The sequence below is a fragment of the Talpa europaea genome (assembly GCF_964194135.1).
Source record: "Talpa europaea genome assembly, chromosome: 12".
In the NCBI taxonomy this organism is placed as follows: Eukaryota; Metazoa; Chordata; class Mammalia; order Eulipotyphla; family Talpidae; genus Talpa; species Talpa europaea.
The window spans coordinates 25,401,964-25,427,297 of record NC_140079.1 but is presented as its reverse complement, the minus strand read 5'-3'; the positions used below and the strand labels follow the sequence as shown (position 1 = coordinate 25,427,297).

General features: G+C 48.8%; 2 protein-coding genes across 3 annotated transcripts; one reads left to right on the top strand and one right to left on the bottom strand.

Moving 5' to 3' along the window:
* Nucleotides 1-11,736: 11,736 nt before the first annotated feature.
* On the bottom strand, nucleotides 11,737-18,572 carry FOXRED1 (FAD dependent oxidoreductase domain containing 1; the record flags this gene model as incomplete). The annotated part of the gene is made up of 12 exons (XM_084250961.1): nucleotides 11,737-11,767; nucleotides 11,869-12,127; nucleotides 12,352-12,456; nucleotides 12,633-12,762; nucleotides 12,876-13,036; nucleotides 13,218-13,294; nucleotides 13,659-13,760; nucleotides 14,038-14,132; nucleotides 15,454-15,572; nucleotides 15,834-15,944; nucleotides 16,624-16,844; nucleotides 18,488-18,572. The coding sequence occupies 11 exons, from the start codon at nucleotides 18,570-18,572 to the stop codon at nucleotides 11,873-11,875; spliced, it is 1,461 nt and encodes a 486-aa protein (XP_084107087.1). The 3' UTR covers nucleotides 11,737-11,767; nucleotides 11,869-11,872.
* Nucleotides 18,573-18,958: 386 nt separating this feature from the next.
* SRPRA (SRP receptor subunit alpha) lies at nucleotides 18,959-23,884 on the top strand (the record flags this gene model as incomplete). 2 transcript variants are annotated; one of them, XM_084250824.1, is made up of 14 exons in its annotated part: nucleotides 18,959-19,075; nucleotides 19,690-19,773; nucleotides 20,074-20,237; nucleotides 20,422-20,585; nucleotides 20,850-21,009; nucleotides 21,137-21,290; nucleotides 21,534-21,625; nucleotides 21,719-21,837; nucleotides 21,968-22,054; nucleotides 22,377-22,549; nucleotides 22,644-22,857; nucleotides 23,232-23,395; nucleotides 23,491-23,589; nucleotides 23,756-23,884. In XM_084250824.1, 14 exons carry the CDS (start codon nucleotides 18,959-18,961, stop codon nucleotides 23,882-23,884), a joined length of 1,920 nt encoding a protein of 639 aa, XP_084106950.1. The 2 variants fall into 2 exon arrangements, with proteins under 2 accessions (XP_084106950.1, XP_084106951.1); XM_084250825.1 differs by lacking the exon at nucleotides 19,690-19,773.
* Nucleotides 23,885-25,334: the final 1,450 nt, after the last annotated feature.

The following is a 25,334-nucleotide window of genomic DNA, read 5'->3' as shown; positions in this document are numbered from 1 at the left end:
TTTTATGAACTGACTTGTTTCTCTTGGCAATACATGAGCATCTTTGGTAATTGCTTGGTTAAGAAGAAATCCACTTGCCCAATAGCATATGCCACTGGAAGTAGATTGGCATAAGCCCTTGCAACAAACATGACAGAAAAGTTTAAACACAGGAAACTGCAGCATCTATTGACACTGGATGACTGAGCAGAATGGCAGATACAGTCCATCAGCCATACAGTCTACTTCATGGAATCTAAAACCCCACTGCACCTTCCTTGTTACTTTTCAGTTCTTGTGTAGCTAAAGCAGTGCAGCTGTCACACTCAAATATGTTTTAATCTTCACAAGATTTAGTAACAGTCACATATTGAAATATAGGAGATATAGCTGTCAAACAGACAAGAAGATAATGAATCCAAATCTCCAACTGGAAACTTTAATCAGTAGCTCTGTCTATTCTTTAAGCTGTTGTGTGATCTTATGTGTAGTCACTTCCTTGTGCTTTTTAAAAATTTATAAAGTATTGGTGGGAATGTAAATTACACAGCTATTATCAAAAACAGTATGGAAATTAAAAAACTAAAAATAGAAATTAAAAATTTAAAAAATTAAAAATAGAAATTCCCTAAGATTCAGTTATCTCTTGGGGCCTCCCCGGTGGCGCAGCGGTTGAGCGCTGGGTTGCGAAGCTGCCCTCAGCCTCTGCAATGCCAGTTCGATCCCCGGCTGCTCCCCGGCCATTGGAGGAGGGTCCCACATGGCGCGCAGACCTCTCCTGCCACCCGCTGCTCCCCTTAGCAGTGTACTTCAGTCCTTCTGCCTGCTCTGCTCCCCGCTCTGGCTCTGGTGAATTCTCTCACCCTCTCACACTTCTAACTGTACCCAGTGCTTGTAAAAATAAATAAATAAATAAATAGATAAATAAATCTTAAAAAAAAAAAGAGAGATTCAGTTCTCTCACCTCTAGGCATTTATCTGAGGATCCAAAAAACACTAATTCAAAGAAATATATGCATCCCCATGTGCAATGCAGCATTGTTCACACTAGCCAAGAGCTGGGAACAATTTAAGTGCCCGCTGGCAGACAATTAGATTAAGAAGATGTAGTACAAATATATAATGGAATACTACTCACCTATAAAAAAGATGAAATCCTGTTATTTGCAACATGGATGGATCTACAGGGTAATATGCTTAGTGAAATAAAGAAAGAGAAAGATAAACATAGTATCTGACAACAGAAGCAGAAGTCCTCCTCAGTGGGCCCATGAGAAAAGGCAGACAGGCAGCCTCTGGAAGCTGGAATGGGCAACTATCTGGATTCTTCCTTAGAGCTTCAATAAGGAATGTACCCTGCTGATCTATTTCAGGCTTCTGACTGACATCATTGTAAGATAATCCATTGTATTGTATTAAGACACCATGTTGGTGCGTTGGTGGTAACTTGCTACAGAAGCAACAGGAAAGTTGTACACCATCTTTGACTGTCAGGTTAATGAATGGCAAAAGCTTTGGTTTTGAATGCTAAACATTGATCTATTTAAAGGTTTACATTGTTTGATTGTTTTACATCTTTGCTGAATAAATTATCAGCACTTCTTTTAATTTTTCACTTTAAGGACATTGAGTTTTCTTTTTTTTTTAAGATTTATTTATTTATATAAGAGCTGGAGTACACGCCAGAGGCATGGAGGATGAGAGAATTAACCAGAGACAGAGCAGGGAGCAGAACAGGCAGGCAGACTGAAAACACTGCTAAGGGGAGCAGCAGGTGAGGCAGGAGATGTCTGCCGCTCCATGTGGGTATCTCCCTGGCTGGCCGGGAATTGAACCCGTGCCGCAGAGGCTGCAGACAGCTTCACAGCACTGCGCTCAACCCACTGTGTCACTGGGGAGGCCCAAGTCTTCTTTTCAAGTACTTGCTAAAACACTTGTGGGTGCAGGATTCATTGAGACTTATCGATGGTGCTGAATGTCATTGTTCACACCTAGTAGTCACAATAGTGTGTTTTTCAGAGTAGATGGAAGACTGTGATGGACATGCCCTGGGGTGGGGCCTCTGCTCACACATTTGAGGGCAGGATTCATGACCTCTAACCAATAGAATAGGGCAAACATTATGGGATGCCACTCACATGATTGCATTACTCTGTGTGTGTGTACATGTATATATACATTACAGAAACACATATAGTAACAGTCATGTGATTATAGACATATGCATACATATACACTGGAAAGATATATTTATATATATATACATATACTATATATTTACTATACATAAGATGTATACACACACTAAATATATGAGACATATCTATAGCACATGTATACTATTGTGTGTATGCATGTGTGTGAGAGCATCTTTTATCTCCCCGGTTTTATTGAAAAATCTATGTCTCTACCTTAGCAGACTGGAGAGACTCCGTTATTGCCTTGAAAGAATTTGCCATGTCGTGAGAGGGCCCAGGAGCTCAAGAGCTTGTCGAGAGAGAGCTCAAGGAACTGCAAACAGACTCCAGGCACTCACAGTGGCCTCCAGCTAACAGCCAGCAGGCAACAGATCTGCAAGTTCAGTTTTGCCAACACACACCCTGAGTAGACTTGGAAGTGAATCTTTTCCCTTTGGAGACTCTAATGTGACACCGCAGCCCCAGCTAAGACCTGGACTGCTGCCAGGTAAGACCCCAAGCAGACCTCCCTAAGCCTTGCTCAAGACTCTTGACCCTTGACCCACAGGAACTGAGATAGTAAATAAGTGTTGGTTTTAGCTGCTGAATTTGTGGTAATTTGTTATGCAGCATAGAAAAAGAATACAAGGGTGAATAACAATGATAGTTTAAAATACCAATTCCTGGGCCCCAACCCAAATCTACTTAATCAAATTTCGGAGCATAAGACTTGGGAACCTGAATTTAAACAAGTAACCCAGGATTTTTCTGGGTTACTAAAGATGATTCCAGTGCACTATGTCAATGGTTCTCAAACCAAGTTGCATATCATTATCATCTAAAGAAACTTTTTTTTAAAGATTTATTTATTTATACACAAACTGGGGTACAGGCCAGATGCACTGGAGGGTGAGAGGATTCACCAGAGACAGAGCGGGGAACAGAACAGGCAGACTGACGAAATGCACTGCCGAGGGGAGCAGTGGCGAGACAGGAGAGGTCTGCTGCACCATGTGGGACCCTCGCCGGGATTGAACTGGTGCTGCAGAGGCTGCGGACAGCTTCACAGTGCTGCGCTCAACCGCCTGCACCACCAGGGGAGGCCCTCTAAAGGAACATTTTAAAGTATAGCTGCTCATGGAGAGTCTTACTCAGTAGTTCAGATGGGGACCCAAGAATCTGTATTTTTTTTTTTTTTTATAGAGGCATGCTTTATTTATTTGTTTGCTGGTTTGTTTGTTTGTTTTTGTTTATACATGCACTGGGTACAGTCAGAAGCGCGGGAGGGTGAGAGAATTCACCAGAGCCAGAGCGGGGAGCAGAGCAGGCAGAAGGACTGAAGTACACTGCTGAGGGGAGCAGCGGGCGGCAGGAGAGGTCTGCGCGCCATGTGGGACCCTCCTCCGGTGGCCGGGGAGCAGCCGGGGATCGAACCGGCGCCGCAGAGGCCGTGCGCAGCTTCGCAACCCAGCGCTCATCCGCTGCGCCACCGGGGAGGCCCAAGAATCTGTATTTTTAAGAGTGCTTCAGGGGCCTCTCTGGTGGCGCAGGGATTAAGGTCTTAGCATGGTCAAGCTATCGCCAGCAATTGTGGCATGAGTTTTAATTTTTCACTTTAAGGACATTGAGTTTTCTTTTTTTTTTTTAAGATTTATTTATTTATATATAAGAGCTGGAGTACACGCCAGAGGCGTGGAGGATGAGAGAATTAACCAGAGACAGAGCAGGGAGCAGAACAGGCAGGCAGACTGAAAACACTGCTAAGGGGAGCAGCAGGTGAGGCCAGGGAGCTAACCCACATGGCGCAGCAGACCTCTTCTGTCTGTTGCTCCTTTCAGCAGTGTATCTCAGTAGATCCTCCTGTTCTGCTCCCCACTGTCTCTGGTGAATCCTCTCACCTTCCCACACATCTGGCTTGCAAGTTACGCCAGTTGTATACCTTAATACATTCCTGTCTTTGTGAGCTTACAAAATGATTAAATTTTGTATATTTTTGAAAAAGCCTTAAAGAAGTCAGATAAAAATGCCAAAGAACTTAAAGAAGAACAATGCTGAGGACATTCATTTAAAGTCTTACAGAATAACAATAATAGGGCCTCCCCCGTGGCACAGCAGTTGAGCGCTGGGTTGTGAAGCTGCCCACAGCCTCTCAGCGTCAGTTTGATCCCCGACCACAGGGCAAGGGTCCCACATGGCACGCAGACCTCTCCTGCCGCCCGCTGCTCCCCTCAGCAGTGTACTTCGGTCCTTCTGCCTGCCTTCGGTATACAACTGGCGTAACTTGCAAGCCAGATGTGTGGGAAGGTGAGAGGATTCACCAGAGACAGTGGGGAGCAGAACAGGAGGATCTACTGAGATACACTGCTGAGAGGAGCAACAGACAGAAGAGGTCTGCTGCGCCATGTGGGTTAGCTCCCTGGCCTCACCTGCTGCTCCCCTTAGCAGTGTTTTCAGTCTGCCTGCCTGTTCTGCTCCCTGCTCTGTCTCTGCTCTCCGCTCTGACTCTGGTGAATTCTCTCACCCTCCCGCGCTTCTGACTATACCCAGTGCTTGTGTAAAAAAAATAAATAAATCTTAAAAAAAAAAGAATAATAATAATAAAGACTTACAACTAAGCAACAGTAATTAAGGCAGTGTGAAAGGACAAACTGACATATGGAATAATAGGGTGTCCAGAAACAAACCCACATCTAAATAATCTCCCAACTTACGATAAAACTGACACCGCAAAGAAGTGGGGAAAGCTGCTTTTTTAAAAATAGATGGTACAGGGTCAATTTAAATAACCTTGGGGGAAAAAATGGATGATGATCCATATCTCACACAATACAAAAATATTAATTTCAAATGGATAATAGTTATAAGTGAGAATAACAATAAAGTTCTTAAAGGAAAACATAGAAGATTATTTTCCAGATTTTGGGATAGGCAAAAAAAAAAGTCTTTAAAGTGAGATATAATTGACATATTACCTTAGTTTTAGGTGTATAGCATAATAATTTGATATTTGCATATATTGCAAAATGATCACCATAGTAAGTCTAGTTAGCATCTATCACCACACATAGTTCTAAATTTTTTTTTCTTGTGATGATCTATTCTCTATCTTAGAACTCTAAGATCAACTTTCAAATAGATAATACAGTATTATTAACTATAGTCACTATGCAATAATTCCATGCTTAGGACTTATTTAGTTATTTTATAAAGTTTATTTTATAAAATTTGACCACCATCTGAGGAGAGCAAAGATATTTTTAAACTGGGCATACACAATAATGGTGTAAGGGGAAAAAATGACAAATTGGACATTAAAATGCGGAACTTGTGTTCACCAATGATCTCACTAGGGAAGTGATAGGCAATCTCTTGAGAGTGAGAGAAGATAGCCAGTACATATCTCATATGCAGAGTATTTAAGAACGCCTACAAACTAATAAAGAAAAAGAGACACTTTATTAGCTTTGTGTCAGGGCAGAACTGAACATACCCTTCACCAACAGGATAGCCAAATGACCAACAGGCATATGAAGAGATGCACAATTCATGAGTCACCAGGGAAAAGCAAAATTAAGGCCTTCATGCCATTACTCACACCGTGACTCACACTCAGCAGAATGACTTCATGAAAATAAGAGACCACAAGTATTGGTAAAGGTGTGGAGAAAAAGGGAGTCACACACTGCCAGTGGGAGTGTAAGATGCTACAAACACTTTGAAAAATTGCACTCATATTAAAACTGCGCCCCCCCCCCGCGCCCCCCCCCCCCCCACAGAGCAATTCCACTCCTAGGAGTATACCCAACTGAAGTGGTCACATCTATTCACCTAGAAGCAAACACAAGAATGCCAAAGCAGCTGTAAAATAATCCCACATGGAACAACTTGAATCCAAGAGTACAGGAGAATGCAGAAATAAATTGTGGTCTAGCCATACAGTGAAGCACACGCCACACCAATAAGAACAAATGCATTCCTGCTAAATGCTACATGGGCGAATCTGACATAGTGAGCATAAAATGCATGATACAGAAAGCATACAACAGGATTCCATGTATCAAAGGTTTAAAATCAAGTAAAACTGTTTAGCAATGCTGGAAGCCAGGATAGTAGCTACTCTTAAGTAGTGACTGGAGTGGGCATACAGGGCTTCTGCAGTATTAATATTGTGTCTCATCCTGGATGCAGGCTGCAGGGCACATGTTCTCTGTGTGAAAGCAGCTGTACTCTCACCATGTGTATACTTCTCTGTATGTAGGTTGTATTTCATTAAAAAAAAAAAAGTTAAAAAAATAACTAGGTGTAAGTTCTTCTGACAGTCACTCCTGACCCGCCATGTGCCCTGGGTAAGGTGTCTTAGTTCCTAGAGCATGCCATACTTCTCCACACTTCTTAGCTGACCCGAGCAGAGGGATGTGAAGAAATGATGTAAAAATACATTGTGGGTGAAACAGCTACAGTTAAAGGTGGAAACAACCTGACCCAGCCCAGCTCTTTAAGCCAAGTTAATGGAGGGATTCAGCACCTGGGTGGTGTATTGTGATTTCTATTCTCTTTCTTCTTCTTTTTTTTTTCACATAAATTTTTTTTTACATTTTACTTTTTTTTTTTTTTTTAACATTTATTAGGTAAAGGAGAAAGAACATGAGAGACACCTGCATGGACACACAGGCCGAGAGCTTCCGCTGCTGCTTTGCAAAGGGGAAAGTTTTGAGAATAGAAACGCCTGCATAGTCACAGGCAGGTGGGAGAGCTGCCGGGTTGTGATTTCTAATTTACCTCTCCAGGACTGCATCTGTCCTGTGAAAGGCTGTCAACTCATGAAATGATGGTGGAGGGAATGCCTGGAATCATTAACCCTAAATAAAGCCATATTCTTGCCAAGACCATCACCAAGACCATCAGCAGGACAGAGTGACTGTGACCCGAGCAGAGGGCTGTGAAGAAATGATGTAGAAACACAGCGTGGGAGAAACAGCAGCTGCAGTTAAAGATCGAAACAACCTGACCCAGCCCGGCTCTCAGGCCAAGCTAATGGAGGGATTCAGCACACGCGTTTCTTTGGGACAGTAAGGTGACTGCCTTCTCCAGCAGCCTTTTCCTCCTCTTTCTGCGGCCTGGGTGTTTGAGGCAGTAGGTAAAGGAAGCAGGAAAGAGGGAGGCGGTAAATCGGGCAGATGCGGCGCAGGCACGGGACCAGGCTGGGCTCCAGGGCGGGGGGATTCCCGCAGCTCGAGGTGGGACAGGGGCGCGCGATCCTGCTGCCTCCGGAGGCCCGGGCGGCGCCCGAGCTGCCTTCCCTCCCCGCCGCCCTCCCGTCGCCCCGGCCCGGGTGCCTGCCCAGGTCGGCCGCGCGGACCCGGAGCGCTGCTGGCTCACCTGCGCGGTGCGCGCTGGGCGGGCGGGTGCGGTGCGCGCTGGGCGGGCGGGTGCGGGCGGGCGCGGGCTCCGACGCGTGGTGCCGGCGGACCCCCGCCGAGGGGAAGTGTCGCGCGCGGGCCCCAGCACTAGGGCGCCCGCTCCCCCGGAAGCGGCGAGGCGGGCCCGCCGCCCTTCCTCCACCCCCTCGGACGCTTGGAGGCGTTGGGACCGCGGCTTAGGGGAGGTGCGGAGCTCAGAGCCACAGGGACCCCGGCCGGCCTGGCTTGGCCCCGCGCTCCAGGTTTGGAGCCGTCTCGTGCGTCGCGGGCGGTGCCCTCCGTGAGACCCCTCCGGAGTCTCCGGGACTGGCCACGGCGAGGGGTTTCCGTGCCAGCAGGTAGGTGTCGGGAGCTACCCGCTGGGGAAACTGGGTGATGAGCCTTTACTCTGAGTTCCCCTGAAAGTCACGAGAACTGTGGGGGAGAAGGAAAGAGGCCTTTATTTCATTCATTTAGTCCTTTAAAGCCCTGCAAGGGAGGTGTTTACACCTTTTTCTATACATGAGAAAATGAGGCTTGAAGATGGAAGGATTTTTCCAAAGTTCGCAAGCAGTAGCTGGTAAGAGGGGGCTGGGTGCAGGAGAGCTGGTGTGTGTGGTTTGGCAGCTGTAAGTCAGACCACCAGGGCACAAGTCTGGAGGGCTCCTTGGGCATCCAGCTGGAGCCTAATTAATGTTCACTAAAGCTAAGCCCGGCTCCTGGCCAGAGTCCCCAAAGGGCTTGGCTGTCCTGCTTCTGAAGGGCGCTGATGGAGCTGCTACCATAGCGTGATGGGTGAGCTCTCCGCCAGTGCTGCGTGAAACAAAGGGAAGGGATTCCCTTCCCTTTTGGGCTGTTGCTGAGCATTTCCCACCCTTATTTCACCATAGCAGAGACAGCTTCCTGAGCACGTGGGTCCAGGAAACACTCCTACGGTTAGGCACCTGACTGCAAGCTGACTCATGAGCTCTCTCTTAACCTGCTTTCCTCACCAGCCAAAGGGAATGAGTGTTCAATCCTGGGAGGTTTTAGGGGGGCCCTGGAATCAGAGGGTCCCCAGGGCTCATCACTTACTAGCCATGTGAACTTTTGGGGGAAGTTTGTGACGTGTTTGGGCTCATTTTCCTCACCCAAATTAGTTGTTGGTTTCTAGCCTAGTTTTAACGTGTAGACAGAGATGAAGTGGGGAGTACAGGAAGGGGTTCTTTTAAGCATTAACATCCCCGCCCCCCCATGCTAGTGCAGCTGTTTCCTCCCCCTGAGCGGCCTTCCCTCTTTCCAGCTCTGAGCTTCCAAAAGTCTCCACTTTAAGCAAGAGACACTTTTGCAGCTTCAGCAGGAAAAACCTTCTTAACCCTGCCCTTCCTCCCCCTGTCCCCATTGTACCCGCATTATTTGGAGCTGACCTCTCTTAGCTCAACCCTTTCCTGGGGCCTGGGCTCATCTTCAGCTCTGGGTGAGCAAGGAGACACCCAGGGCAACACTGACCGGGGAGCGAGTGTAGAACAAGCACGGTGACAGCTCGTTGTTGGTGCACAGGGAGGACGCCTGTGGCATGTGTTCTCCTGTAATTTGAAGAAAGCTCTGTGGGAGTAGAGGCTTCGTGAATGCATTCTTTAAAAGCACAGCCTTTGTTGTCTTGGAAAAAAACAGCTTCTGGTGAGGAGCCAGAAGGAGGCCTTTTCCTTCTGAATCATGCACAGGGGTGTCTGTGCTGAAGTGGGGTGAGTGAATACTGTGCCTAAGGAGGCTCCTTACAGGGTTAACATAGATGTTGGGTTTGGCCTGAGTGTCCCTCCCTGGCAAGTTCCTTCCTGGCAAGTTCCTTCCGGTCTTGCAGCACCACGCTGAGATGGCTCTTCCTCTTCTGCTCACCTCATTGCTCCTGGTTGCTCCACACCCCCAGCTCCGCACCAGTGCTTCTAATGTTACCTCCCTGGTAGCACGTCTCCCCTCCCCCACTATCACCAATTTAGTCAGCCCACACCCATCTTTCACGTTCACTCGTCTCCAAAAACCATTTTGAAGGGGGAGTGGGCATTTTACTAGCTGCCTCTATCCCCCTCACTTCTCCCTTCTGAATAACTATCCACACCTCAAACCCACTAGAATTGCTTTCCCTCTAGTCCCCACTGACCAATTTGGTACCAAATCCAGTCGGCACGGGTATGTATACCCCGACCATCCTCCCAGACCCCCATGATACCTCTCCCCTGCTTTTCTTCTCATTCCTTGGCTACCTCCTCAGGGTCTTCTTCTTTGGTTCATTCCTTAAATGGCAGTGGGAGCACTCCAGCTTCCACCTTGGCTCCCTAATTCTTCTGCACTCCTGGGTGATGCCATCCTCTTCCATGATGCTCATCTCCCGACCTACAGCCCAGATCACCCAAGGGCCACAGCAAAAAATTCAACCTTCTGCTGAATGGTGGACAGGCACCCTTACCAAACATGCCTCAAACCGTACCCCTCATTTTGTCCCACACCTCTTCCCATGCTGTTGTGCCTTTTCTCAGTGAAAGGCATCACATCCACCCAGTTATCTGAGCCAGAAGCCTGGGAATCTCACCTGACCCCACTTTTTGTTCTATTGTTACCTCTTGGACCCATAAGCCCTTACCATGACAGGGTAGGCCCCGACATCTCTGTCATGTGGACAGAGACAGCCTCCCATCTGGCCTCTTGCCTGGATCGTGACCTATTCTCTACAAGGCACCCAGCATGATCTTCCTGAAAGAAAAATCAGCTCATCTCACTTCCCTATTGAAAAATCCTTCAGTGGCTCCCTGCCTACAGGACAAAATCCAAGTTCCACAGCATGGCTCTTTGGTCCAGGGTCCTTAATTACTACCTCCCAAGCTGCCCCTTCTTTCACGCCATGATCTAATTAGGACAAGTCACTTGCAATGCCTTGAATCATGTTAGTTCTCGCCTCCAGACTACTGTATATGGTTTCCCCTCAGCCTGGGATCACCCCCTTCCTGCTCTCCTCCCTTCAGTATGTTTTACTGCTCACTCTTTAGGCTCAGCCCAGAGGTCAGCTGCCCTGGGAAGCTTCACACAGGACGCCCCAGCTGGGAGGAGGTGTGTTATGCATTACATCTGCTCAGGGAGCAAGGGGTAGAGAGAGGTAGGGATACTCCAGAGAGAACACATATAGATCTTCCTCAGCTTCCGATGGGGTTATGTCCTGCTGAACCTGTTCTAAGTTGAAAATACTGTAAATTGAAAAAGCATTTAATGTAGCTAACATACTGAACATAGCTGAGCCTAGCCTACCTTAGCCCACAGGAGGGCAAAATCCTCATTTTAGAATAAAGTGCTGAATATCTCACATAATTTATTTAATGTTGCATTGACAATGAAATACAGACAAGATGGAATGGGGAGACACAAAACACAATATCCAAAAAATGCTGGTGACGCTACATGATAGCATATGGGTTGTGATCTGGCTCGCCGCCTCCGCCTGGCATCCTGAGAGTATGGTAGGCACAGCACTAGCCCAGGAAAACAGCAGAAGACAAAACGATGGTTTTCTACTGAATGTGTATGTTTTCACACCATCATAAAGTCTAAAAACTGTAAGTTGAATGATCATAAGGGGTACACTGTCTGTGCTATGCTTTGCCTACTAGTGTCTCTCTAGCATGCAGTCCTGGGCCTGGTGAAGAGCTGGAACTGAGTAAATACTGAACAGATCAACGAACCCATCCCTTCTACAGCCAAGCCCTGCAAGAGCTTGGGAGGAGGAGGTACTAGCTGAAACCTAGGACTTCAGAGTGCTCCTGGAAGGAGGCTATGCTCCTCCCAGCCTGGTAGCAGAGGCCAGCAGGTGCATCCAAGGCCTCTGCCATGAGGTGAAAAATGGAAGGGAGAGAAGACTGGAAGGAATGAATCACATTTATTACACATGAATAGGAGGAACAGACAAATCACTAAATCTGGACCTGGCTGTGCCATAATACCCCCTCCCTGCCCGGGCTCTGAGAAGGACAGAGGCATTCTTTATGAGCGGTATTAGGAACAAGCCAGTTCTGGGCCACAGCCCCTGTGGTGTTCTGTCCAGGCGGACAGCCTTGGCGGGTGGCATCAGCCTGAGCCAGGGATCAGTCCTGGAGTCCTGTCCCATCATTCTCTGTCAGCCTGGGCCTCAGGCACAGACCCTCAGAGCTGGTAGTCCACCCCTGCCCAGCCATCTGGGGGCTGCACGGCCTGGATAAGAGGAGCGGAGAACACTGAGGAGCATGTGAACATGGGCCAGAATTAGAGGCGTGGGTGACGGGTGGGACAGTGGGGCCCAGTGCAGAACTTACAGGCTCAGATGATATTGTGCTCCAGGACCTTCTCTCCCAAGTAAAAGCGGGTGAAGAGGAAGGGGCTCAGGTTGATGGTCTGGAAGTGGCCCTCCAGCACCATCTCCGCCACGGCTCGCCCCACAGCAGGAGAGTGCTGGAGCCCATGGCCACTGAAGCCCGTAGCAAAGTACATGTTGACGACAAGGGGGTGGGGGCCCACCACGCCATTCTGGTCAAAAGTGTTGTAGTCGTAGTAGCCAGCCCAAGCTCTCCGAACCTGCGAGTGCAGAAGGCACCGGGCTTCTCAAAAGCTGCGCACGCTCCACCCACCCTCTTGGTCGGGGGCAGCACATGGTTCCCTCTACCAGCTGCCGAGGGGGGAGTAGAATGAGTCCTCAGACCGAAGGTCCTTAGCAGTTGTGAGGTAGAGGGTGAGTGGCGGCAGACACACTTTCCAAGGGGACTGAGATGCTCCAGTGAAAGCTGACTCCTTCCAGTTACCTTGAGAGTCTCAAACGCTGGTACCCTCCGGGCCAAATGGGGCCACACCTTGTCCTGGAAGAAGGCATGGTCCACTTCCAGGTTATCTGGGTCCGGTTCCTCCCCCTGGGGTGAGAAGTGGGGACAAGGTTGGTAATAATACCTGGGACACAGGGCAGACTCAGCTCAATTCAAACCCAGAGTGGGCAGCAACATTAAGAACTGGGCTGTGCTCTCCAAATATTCCTATGTCTTTAATTGGCCCATGTCTCTTTCCAGCACCCGTACCTCACTTAACTTACCTCAGTGGGGCTGCAGCCACCCAGGTAGTTGCTACCTAGTCCTTCCCGGCGGAAATAGGCTCCAGTGGTATCTGCAACCAGCGGAGCCTCCAGGCCTGGTCCCTGGGGGCAGTGCCATAAGTACACGTACCTGCCATAGGAAGCATTGGGAATGACAACTCCCACCTCTTCCCAACTTAATCAACTTTTATGTCATTTCTTTCCTTCTCTCACCAACCTCCTCAGCTCCCTGAGGGAAATCACCTTTTCCTTGGCTCCACAGGTAGCTTGGTGCCCTGCAGGGTGCCAGGCTGCCCCTTCCCAATACCAGCCAGCTCTGCAACTTGCCCAGACCAGGCCCCTGCTGCATTGATCACTATGGCACACTCCACAGGCTGGTACTCCAGGCTGTGGTCCATCTTCACCTATAGACACAGAGCAGGGAGGGAGGCAGGGCTGGGCCCAGACACTGGGTACCTTTAGAACTTCATTTCTTCCCAAGCCTTAATTTATCCAGGTTGGAAGTGGCAAAAGATCAAATGACAGTCTTTATGTTTCTCATTCCTCCATCTTTGGCAAGGAAGACACTTAAGTCTAGGCACTTACATGGACTTCATGGATTCTTTTCAAAGTCACCTCTTCCCCACTTATGGTCTGCATACAGTCAGATGAAGAGATGAAACCTGCAGGAAAAGAAAATACACCCTTAAGGCCTTTAAGAGCAAGGATATGGGGATTCCACTGTTTTCATAAGGAAAGAACGCTGGAAGGCTGGGAGCTTTCCCATAGACACCACAGCAAACAGATGTAGGGTGACTGGGATGAACTTGGCTACACGAGGGAGAGGAGGGCTGATGTGGGCAAGCAGGTCATGACTCATAAAGAAGCCAAGTTGAAAGTTGGCATTAGGATGCCCAGGACCAGGCCTTAAGGAGAACCCCCTTCCCACCATCTCTAGCATGGCCTGTGAATGAAGATAAAACTCAGTCTAAGCCTGAGGCCTGGCTGGCAGAAGAGACAAAAGTGGGATTGGGGCCCCAGACTCACGTGTCACCTCTCCATGGCAGAAAGTGACTCCCATGGACTGGACCTTTCGTCGAAGCCCCTGGAGCAGACACCATGGGTCAAACCAACCCTCACCCTCTAACCCTGTGATGAGAAAAAGAGGTCTCAAGAAGAGGGTCTAGGACCCTCCTCTTAATAATTTCTTGCACCCCTAACTCCTCTTTAGGGCTTGTAAGCTGGGAAAGTCATGCTTTATCAACTGTCCTGAGGTCGAATCCTGTGGAAGACAGAGAGCAGGCACGATCAAGGAAGGCCCTGGCAGCGAGTAGGGAAGGGGTGCTCCTTGAATTGGCTACAGAGCACTGACATTTCCCATCTGAGGCCCCCATCAACCCCTGATCTCCCTGCAAGCGAGCCTCACCATAGGATGCCAAAGCCACGCCCTCTGTGTTGATCCAGGGAAACTTGTTCTGAAGCTGCTCAGGAGACATCAGACAAACCTTGGCTCCTTCCTGCCTGAGAGAAACACATGAGTCTGTGTATGTGGGCTAGACAGGGCGAGTGTGCAGTCCTCAAGGGAGAGCTATGGATCCAGCTCCACAAGTAGGGGTTTCACCTTGTTCATGTCACTTTTCTGCTCCAAACCCCTCAAATTTTCCTTGTTGAAGGGATACAGACCAAGCCTCCTAATCAAGGTTCTTTGGCCTCTGGCCCCTTTTTCCTTCCCCTCCCAGCCTTGCATGCCTGTGGCCACACTAATGATGCCATCCCCTAAAGATGCTGTGTCCTTGGGCTTCCCAGGTGGCGCAAGGGGTTAAGACGCAACCTATGAGGCTGTTCGCAGCCACTGTAACACAAGTTCGATCCCCAGCCAGGGAGATACCCACATGGCACAGCAGACTTCTCCTGTCTCGCCCGCTGCTCTCCTCAGCAGTGTATTTCAGTCAGTCTGCCTGTTCTGTTCCCCATTCTGTCTCTGGTGAATCCTCCCACCCCCTGCGCCTCTGGCCTGTACCCCAGCTCTTATATGCATAAATAAATAAATCTTAGGAAAAAAAAAAAGGTGCTGCGTCCTCTGATGGCGGGGTGGGTCATGTTGTTCCCTCTACTCCTTTTCCTTGGCCTGGAATGACCTTCCTGACACCTCCCAGTGTAGTGCTGCTCATCAGCAGTCTCCTCCAGAGTCCTACCAAGGCAGCACCATAGGTGCTAAATGAACACACGGGTTCAAAATCCAGTGCTCCCCTTACTAGCTCCTCGTGCCTTAGTCTCCCCCATGTGAAATGTAGATGGTCTGACACCAAGTTAATACCAATGTCACTCGTGAGGCTTGTGGAAGAGTCTGTCACAGATGCCCGCTCCTGAGTGGTCAGGAGAGCCACTTAGGGCAGGGGTTGCCAAATCTGGCCTGCTGTTGGTTTTCGTAAATGAGCTACATTTATTCATTTGTTTTTTTCTATAGTTGCATTTATGCTTCAACTGTAAAATTGCGTGACTACAGCAGAGACCACATGGGCTGCAAAACTTAAGGACCAACTTACTGTGTTACAGAAAAAGTTTATAGATCCTTAGGCTCCTGCCTGGAGATCTGGTTTATTAGGTCTAAGATGTGTTGTACACGGTTCTTATGATTTGGCAAATTTAGGAACCACTGTGGCAGTGTTTTCTTATGGCACCCAGCACCGGAGAAGGAAGGTCTGTACATGTCTGTCTTCCTTGATGGAGTGAGGTCCTAGAGTAGGAAACTAAGACCCCCACCACCCCAGTTCCTAGCTTGCAGCAGAAGTGGAGGGCCCACGTGGGGCTGAGCACGGCTGAGGTCGGACCCAGCACCCACCTCTGCACTTTCACGTTGCGCTCCATGATCCCGGCATCCTGTTCTGAAGCCAGCAAAAGGTAGCCTGAAGGGTTGAACTGGAGGTCCAGGGGAGGGTCATCAACTACAGCCAGGTACTCCTGTGTGCAAAGAAAAGCTCCTCAAGACAGTGGATTTAGAGGAAGGGAGAGCTTTCCTGGGCTTCTCACCCACAGCTCCTGGGGCTCCACGGCCCAAGCAAGCAAGCTCTCCCTAAGCACCACTGCAGGGAAGACTGGCGGATCAACTCCTAAAGGCCCCAACTGCTCCTGTTCCCTGCTTCCCTTAGCCAACTGGGCTGCTTCTCTCTCTAGGCTAAAAAAAGGGTCACCACCCCAACCCCCAAATCTCATTGCACATACATTGATGTTCCGTAGAAAGTTGATTGAAAAGAGGGAGAGCTGGATGTTTTCAGGCAACGAGAACTGCTGACGAATCCCACCCACGGAGAGCCCAGTGGAGGCCTGGGAATACTGTGGAAAGATAAGAGAAGTTGAGGAGACCAGTACCTTGTCACAAATGAGAACACTGTAGCGGAAGTGTGAGTCACCCACCTAAAGGCAGTCCTACTTGCAAGTTTATAATCTAAGAGAAGCTGTGGTAGAAAAGCCTTTATGCAAGCCAGCCAGCAGCCCAAAGAGGACAGAAGTTATTACATCCATATTAGCAGATGTGCAGAGCAGAGTCATCTTCTAAATGGGCTGGGTGTGGTGATACTAAATGGCAATGGCCTGGAAGTCCAAGGGCCAGAGATTAACATTTCACCTACAAACTGACCACAATTGCAAGAGTTACAGCTGGCTGGCAGTGGCAAAAAGGGAAAACTAAGGTACAAAACTCTCAGAAGTATAGAGCCGAAAAAGGCAGGGAGACCATTGTGTGTGTTCATTATCGTCTAATCGCAGGCTCTCTTGGCCAGATCTGTGACTTCTCCAACCATCTCCGACGTTGTGAAATTTGCTTCCAAAAGCAAACACGTTTTGCCAAGGGATCCAGTTTGAAGAAGAACCTGGGACTATTTCTCAACAAGGTCCAAAGTGCAGTCCCTGCCCCGAGGACTTCCAAAAGTTGAGGTCTTTCCCCTGCCCGCCCTCCTTTGTAATAAACATGACTCTGTGCCCAGTCAGGACTCTGCCCTCCCTCAGACCTCACCGTGTGGTCCCGTTCCACCACCAGCACACGGATGGCACCTCGCTGCTTCTCCAGCCTCTTCAGCCAATAGGCCACAGACAAGCCAAGCACCCCACCCCCCACAATCACCACATCCGAGTGTTCGGGGGGCAGGTGGCTGGTGTCATACAGTGGATCCCAGGTCCCTCCAGGAAGGACTGACTGGAGCTTCTTCTTAATCTCGGACACCTTTCCATCCCAGTCTGTGGGATGCAGTCAGAGTCAAAGATGGCCATCCGTTTCCTTTCCAGGTGGTGGGGGTTAGAGGATGGGAACAGTGAAAGGCTAGACTGATGCTGAGTTGGCAGTCCCAGTGTCATTCCCTGTCATGTGCTGAACTTGCACTCAGCGGTATTCCACAGCTTTGTCATGGATGTCATTAGTCTCTCCTTTCCATGCATCATGCCCCACACTGCAAGAACCAACTTCCTAAAAGTAACACTCTATACTATCTCTCTCGGTGAGGCCACTTACACATATTTATCTCCTGCACAGATCTGTCTTCCCTGTGAGCCCCCAGGATCATATATTTGACTGCATAGCCATCTCTGCATGGGTAGTCGAGGCTCCTGGACCAAGATGCCCAGCTGCAGCATCCTCTGAAACATGGTGCCTCTGAGTGGCACTTATCCTGGATATCCACCACCACCCGCGAACCTACATTCATGTCCTATCTATTATCAAGGTTTGAAAACTTTGCCTCCTCAATTTTCCCCCTTTTTTCCCATCTCTCCCACTGCCACCCTAGACCAAACCACTACAATCGCTCCCCCAGACTAACACAAGTCTCCTGACTTCCCACAAATTTTCTTGTTCACATTCCCACCCCCAGCTTCTTTTCTACATGACCTTTTCCAAGCACTAGTTTAGCCACACTGAATTAGCTGTGGTACTAAATCATATCAAATTACTGTTGTCCTCTTGACTAAAACCCCCCAATAGCTTTCTATTAGTCTAAGATAAAAGTTCAGTATCTTTAATGTGGCCCACTGTACAAAGCTTTGCCTTTCTTTACCTCCCATCTCCAGTGTAGCACAATACCTGGCACACCCTAAGTGCACAATAAATGCCTTGAAGAAATTAATACTTTTGTCATTCACATCTAATCCACACATCTCCAACTCTTGTCCCTGTCTTCAATAAAAATTCAAAATCGTCTCAGCAGCATTTGACTCTTTATTTTTATCTGGGCTTACCTTACCTGTCCACACAACATTTACCTGTTCATTACTGCTACCTGAACTATCTAGATTCTTTTTGCTAATTCCTTCCACAAAAACAAGTCTCCCTCCCCCCCCCATCCGAACCTTTGAGCATTTCCCCAGAACCTTTCCTGAGCCAGAAAACATTATCCTTCATGGCTGATGTCAGTTCACACCTACTCTATGTATTTTTTAAATTATAGAGCTTTGGTAACTAGCAGTGCAGGGCATTCTCCAAACTGAATCCTCTCTGGTCTTGAGCTAGCCTACTGAAGTCTTCCCAATCAAGCTACACTTCAGGCACCCCCAGGTCATATATTGAATCCCCCCTTTTTCTTTTTTCCACGGTTAAAGCACTACATTTTGCAAATAAACAGGCATGAACGCACATCTGTGCAGCCAGTGAATGAGTCAGGCTCTCTGTTATCCCAGTGGTAAGCTAAGCCTCCAACGATCTGGGACTTGTAAACTGGGGTATAAAGGCCTAAGTCTATATAACTGCTCAGGATCTATCAGGATCTACAAGCTCTGGCAGGAAGGTAACCCCTTATCCCAGCTGATCCCTTGTTTCCCCAAAGTGGGCCGGGGTGCCGCGTTCTGAGAGTCACATCGCACACAATACCCTCCGCTACCCTCAACTTTACCCAGAGTAGAGCCTCCTCTGCGTGTGCCCAGTCCCCGGCTCAAAAGGCCGGGGGCAAAGCCGAGGTGCAGCGCCCTTCGAAGCATGGTGACAGCTTGGCCCCTACGGGAGCAGCGCTCAACCTGTAAACCACGCGCACCTTGACGTCACTGCTCCGCGCCGCCAGCCTTCAGGTGAGCGCGCCCATTGGTCCGCGGGCCCCTTTGGACCCCGCCCCTCTGTGGCAGAGGCCGCCCCCTCTCCGTGACCGCCTCGAGAGCCCCGGCCAGGCCCGCCATTGGCGAATCTGGCGTTGACGTCAGTCTTGCGCGCCTTCGGGCGGGGTGGGAACCGGCGACTCCGAGCGGAAGTGCGGCTGAGCAGGTTTCCGGGGCCGCTGGTGTGACGTGTCCCGCGCTTGGCGCAGCAGGAAGCGGCGGCGTTCGCGGCCTGAGCTCCCGGCGCCGGCCCCGGCTCCTTTCCCGCTGCCGCCATGCTCGACTTCTTCACCATTTTCTCCAAGGGTGGGCTCGTGCTCTGGTGCTTCCAGGGCGTGAGCGACTCATGCACCGGGCCCGTTAATGCGTTGATTCGTTCCGTGCTGCTGCAGGTACCGCCCCCGCGGGATCAGAACTCTGGACTCACCCCCTGACTTGGTCCATGGTCCCCTTCGACTAATCCCGTACTTCTTTTTCACCCCCTCCGCCGGTCTCAGACTGGCCCTTCACTCGTGAACCCGGCCTTCACTTTTTTCTCCCGCCCCCATCGGACAATCCCGCAAGTTTGCGACGCCCCCTCTTCTCTCGGCTTTCTGGGACGCCAGCCCGCTTCTGGCGCCTCTTGAGACTTAACCATCGTTCCCTCTACTCTCCCACGGAGCTTGCTTTTCTGTTGTTGGAAAGCCGAGTGAGATAATGAATGGGAAAATGCCTTTTTAAAACTAACCGGTGTACAGCTGGTAGTAGATCTGATTGTTTACATCAGGGCTGCTTCCCTTCTGGTCCCACGTGTCTTGCCTCCCCTCTCGCCTCTTTTCCCCTTACACCCAACGTACATCCTTTTCTTTGGTGGGATGTTAGAAAGCAATACCCCAGCGTCTTCTTGCCTTAGGTTCAAGTTTAATTTTGGGGTTTGTCTAGTTCATCCCCGAAGGTAATCCTGGAGAGGCCCAAGTCTGGGTTTTCCGGGAATAGTCTGAATTCTGAGATACACTGTTCTTTTCAGGAAAGGGGCGGTAACAACTCCTTCACCCATGAGGCACTGACACTCAAGTATAAACTGGACAACCAGTTTGAGCTGGTGTTTGTGGTAAGTGGCGGTATTTTAGAGATAAAATAATTATGTTCTTAACACAGTCTTGGTTATGAAGAGGACCTTCCTTGATCATTTGTACCTAGTTTATATGGGGAAGTTAACTGAGAAGACAAGAAAGGTGGCGGGAGAAAGGGAAGAAGCTCCGGGGCCATCAGGGAGCTTGTTGCCCCTCAGGTCAGGGAAACCTGCCAGGTGTTCAGCCAGTCTCTAGACGCTTGGGTGGAGTTGGCTTTCCTCCCTGTTCTGGCCCTGAATGTAAGCAGATCTGTTGGCTCTGTTTCTTTCCCTAACCAGGTTGGTTTTCAGAAGATCCTAACACTGACGTATGTAGACAAATTGATAGATGATGTGCACCGGCTATTTCGGGACAAGTATCGCACAGAGATCCAACAACAAAGTGCTTTAAGTCTATTGAATGGCACTTTTGATTTCCAGAATGACTTTATGCGGCTCCTTCGGTGAGAGGCTCCCTTCTCCAAAATCAGTTTGTGTGACTTGATGAGCACCCTTCCTTCCTGATTGTGGTCCAAGGGTAGTAAACTTTGTCTTGAAAGACAATACTGGATTTGCTGCCTCGTTCTAATTGTCCTATTGGTGTGAGGGACCTTTCTCTGGACATTGATCATTTTCTTTTCTCTTCAGTGAAGCAGAGGAGAGCAGTAAGATCCGTGCTCCCACTACCATGAAGAAATTTGAAGATTCTGAAAAGGCCAAGAAACCTGTGAGATCTATGATTGAGACACGGGGTGAAAAGCCCAAGGAAAAATCAAAGAACAGCAAAAAAAATAAGGGGGCCAAGAAGGAAGGTGAGTCTGAGCTCCTGGGACACCGTGGGGCATGAAAAGTTATTAGTGTGGTACTGAGGTCCCCTGCCTGTCCTTTGTCATTGCTTGTCCCTTATGTCATTGCTCATCCCTTGCTCATAATGCTCACCACCCTTACTCTCATTCCATTATGTAACCCCAAGATGTAGTTGCTCCTAGTTTCCACTTAAGGAAGAAGGAAGTTTTACCCATTGTCTATTTTGTTAGAATTTGGTCCTTTTTCTTCAGTGAGTTTTCTCCTAACAGGTTCTGATGGCCCTTTGGTTACCAGCAAAACAGTTCCTACAGAAAAGTCAGGCCTCCCAGTGGGGCCTGAGAATGGGGTAGAACTTTCCAAAGAGGAGCTGATACGCAGGAAGCGAGAGGAGTTCATTCAGAAGCATGGGAAGGGTATGGAGAAGTCCGGGTGAGCATTCCAACTTTTGCCATGAATACGGTTATCTAGCTGTGCTTGGGGGCAAGGGTATTTTTGTCTCTGGCTCTTGGGTAGATGTTTCTTAACATTATAACCCATTATGTGTAACTTTTTACAGCAAGTCCATGAAGTCAGATGCTCCAAAGGAGAAGGGCAAAAAAGCACCCCGGGTGTGGGCATTTGGTGGTGGTGCTAACAACGAAGTCTTGGATTATAGCACTCCCACCACCAATGGCGCCCCAGAGGTTGCTCCACCTGAGGACATCAATTTGGTAAGAGGGAACAGACCAAAGTGAAGGTTCCATTAATAAGAAATTGGGGAGGAAGTAGAGACTAGGAGGGCCGGTACCTGATTTTTTTAAGTCAGGTACTTATTTAAAGCAAGGGGGTAAGTTATATTTGGTACTTTCCAGAGATGTAGCAATGCAGACAGGGCAAATCCTGGGCTTTCCACCCTCTCAGAGCAGCCCTTAATGTTCCTCACCCCATCTCCTTTCTTTTCCTATGCCCTCCAGATTCGAGGGACTGGTCTTGGGGGGCAGCTTCAGGATCTGGACTGCAGCAGCTCAGATGATGAAGTGGCCGCTCAAAACTCCACCAAACCTAGGTAGGGGAATTTCAGGGTTGGTGGGATGTGTGGCTCGAGATTGGAGACTTGACTCCTGCCCACTGGCTTTTTGTGTGTGTGGTGTTTCTGCAGTGCTACCAAGGGGACTCTTGGTGGCATGTTTGGGATGCTGAAGGGCCTCGTGGGTTCCAAGAGCTTGAGTCGTGAAGACATGGAGTCTGTGCTGGACAAGATGCGTGATCACCTTATTGGTGAGTTCTAAAGCAGGTGGACTCAGTGTTCATAGGATAGGGAAATGGAGAGAACCACCTAGAATTTCACCTGTACCGTAAGGTGGTTCACTGTTGACACAGTACCCTCACATCTGTTCCCCTCTCTCAGCTAAGAATGTGGCAGCAGACATTGCGGTCCAGCTCTGTGAATCTGTGGCCAACAAGCTGGAAGGGAAGGTGATGGGGACGTTCAGCAGTAAGTATCTTCCTGATCCAGAGGTATTGCTTATAATTACCAGAAGGTAAGCACACTGACCTTCACTCTTAGGAGGTGTGACTTTTGGCAAGCTCTCTACCCCAACCTCTGGTATACAACTTTCACTTTAAGAGTTGCTAGGAGGATTAAGTGAGCTCATACTTGTAAAGTGCTTAGGACAGTATCAGATGTGGTGTGACTCTTGGGACAGATCTTAGTATCATCCAGATCCTAGTTCCCTTAGCTCAAAAAGGTGTTGGGTGTTATTGGAATCCATTTCTTGGGTTTCACTGATGCACCCCCCGCTTCCTCCCCTTTTCAGCGGTGACTTCCACAGTAAAGCAAGCTCTGCAAGAGTCCCTGGTGCAGATTCTGCAGCCACAGCGTCGTGTAGACATGCTCCGGGACATCATGGATGCCCAGCGTCGCCAGCGCCCTTATGTTGTCACTTTCTGTGGTGTTAATGGGGTGGGCAAGTCTACTAATCTTGCCAAGGTCCGTGCACTTTCCTGCCTTTCCCTGATATTTCTTCACTCTCCATGTCCCAGCAGCTCTTGTTCTAGGTCAGTTTTTTTGGCCTCTTGTGCAGATTTCTTTCTGGCTGTTGGAGAACGGCTTCAGCGTCCTTATTGCTGCATGTGACACGTTCCGTGCTGGGGCTGTGGAGCAGCTGCGCACACACACCCGGCGGCTGACTACCCTTCACCCCCCTGAGAAGCATGGCGGCCGCACCATGGTGCAGCTGTTTGAGAAGGGCTATGGCAAGGACGCAGCAGGCATCGCCATGGAAGCCATTTCCTTCGGTAACATGCAGAAAGCTGGGAGTGTGTCTGGGCCCCTTTTCTCCTTCGGCTTTTTTGGTTTTACAGAGGGTGAGGGTACCCTACTACTCACTGCTCAATAACAGGTCAGGATGAGTGACTTACCAAGCTTGGCTTTTGGGTAGGAGGTATTGTTGCAACCATACCTAATACTATCTCCCAACCCTTGCTTTGGTCACCTTTGTTAACATTGCCCTTCTTTTCTGAACATGCTTGATGGCCAGACAGGTTTTTTCTCTTACACCTTGTAACCAGGTCCAGAACCCAAGAAAGCAAAATGGCTACACCTTTTCAGAGGAAGCTGGAAATGTATTGAGTCTGGCAGTTTTGAGTTGACCACTGTTTTTCCTCCTTAGCACGTAACCAAGGCTTTGATGTGGTGCTGGTGGACACAGCTGGCCGCATGCAAGACAATGCCCCTCTGATGACTGCCCTGGCCAAGCTCATTACTGTCAACACACCCGACTTGGTGCTGTTTGTGGGGGAGGCCTTAGTAGGCAATGAGGCCGTGGACCAACTGGTGAGGGCTAGGGCCTGTTCTCTTTCCACCTCAGCTTTGGCCAGTTAGGTGCTCACATCACATTTCTTATACTCACCTCACTTTTGTCCTTCCAGGTCAAGTTTAACAGAGCCTTGGCTGACCATTCTATGGCTCAAACACCTCGGCTCATTGATGGCATCGTCCTTACCAAATTTGATACCATTGATGACAAGGTAAAAATGGATGACGCAGGACAAAGTAAAACTGGGAGAGGGAGTGACCATCCCTCACAGAGATGCTGAGGCTCTAAAGATCTGTTGCTTTCGAAGCTTCCTGTTACTGAGGAAGTACAGAGAAGTGGCGCTGAGTTGATAGGGTGTGTCCTTTTCTCCATTTCAGGTGGGAGCTGCTATTTCTATGACCTACATCACAAGCAAACCCATCGTCTTTGTGGGCACTGGACAGACCTACTCTGATCTACGCAGTCTCAATGCCAAGGCTGTGGTGGCTGCCCTCATGAAGGCTTAATGTGGCTCTTGCCCAATACCAAAACATTGCTTCCCCACCCCCAACCCCCCAATGCCCCTATTCCTGTATCAAGAATGTGCTTTAGAGTCTGTGAGCAACTTGTCTTTGGTGTAGTACAAAGGCAGAGTGAAGGGAGCTCTTCCCAACCCCACTCCCTGCTCAGCCTGGCCCTCATCGGCAAGGAGGGCCTAATCATGTTACAATCATTGCTCATTGCCCCCTCCCCTCCATGGCTCTTCCCCTTCCTTCTCAGGCATTCCCTTCACCCTGCCTACAAACTTGGTCTTATCACAGCTTTGATCAGTGGTTGGAAGATCTACTGCCAGAGCTTTGCTTAGTGTGGTCATGGAGACATCTCTGCATAAATGAGCTGTGTGAAGGCCCAGCTCCACTAGGTTAAAGAGACTTCCAGAGCCAGCTCAGGGTCTTGAGTGGCCCTTCTCCCGAGGATACACAGCTTCCAGGACCCCGGGGCCAGGACCACACCCACCACACTGGCAGTAAATGGCGTGTTCTTAATTGCTGCTAATTCTGATGACCCCAATCCCTATAATGCCCCTAAAGCATCAGCTAGGCCAGAGTGATTTGTTACAAATGAGTGAAAGATAAGCCCCCAATTCCCTCTGAAATTAAGGGAGCCAAGCTGCAGTGTTGCATTGGGCTACTCTGCCTTCCGACTCTTCCCCACTCCCAAAATCCAGATGTAAGCTTTGCATGTTCCCCTTCTTGGGAGAAAACCAACTGTCAGAAGGGTATACACACGTTGCCCCCTCCCCCCACTCTTCACCTCCTGAGTGGGTCCTGGCTTTTCCTCATTCTCTCTACAGTGCCTGGTAGACAAGTGCTACATTGAAGAATCCAAACCTCTTGTTAAGACTTGTCTTGCAGCTTGGTATTACAGATGTGCTATTAGTGCAATAAGGTGAAGGCTGTCTGCCCAGAGAAATACATAATTTATATAAGAAAATAAATTTCATAAGTAAATTGCCTATTAGTTCTTGGAGTTATTTTACATAGGATTCAAAACTAAAATCCCACCTAACACTCTACAGTTCTAGGACTTATGGTAACAAAGGAAAACAAAGAGGAATTGATAATGCTTTGAGGAATGAGGCAAGTATGTAAAGTATTGTCCTGAAAATGAGATCACTATGGTGAAAGACAAACTTAGGAAATTTAAATTGAATTACAAAAGTTAGGCTTGTTAGTACCTGTGCAGCTTAGGAGTTTTCTACTCAAGTGTCTCTAAAAGTAGAGCCCTGGGAAGTAAATGAACAAGCTTTTAATACAACTCAAGTTATGTAAAATACTGTACACTGTAAAAGATCTAGAAAACTAGAGCTTCAAGTCATGTTTTAAAAAAGCCATTAAGCTTAATTGAAAAACCAGGTATAGAGTACAAAACGGCAACAAGTCGTGATTCCATGGCCTTCAGAGCCCAAGTCCTTCA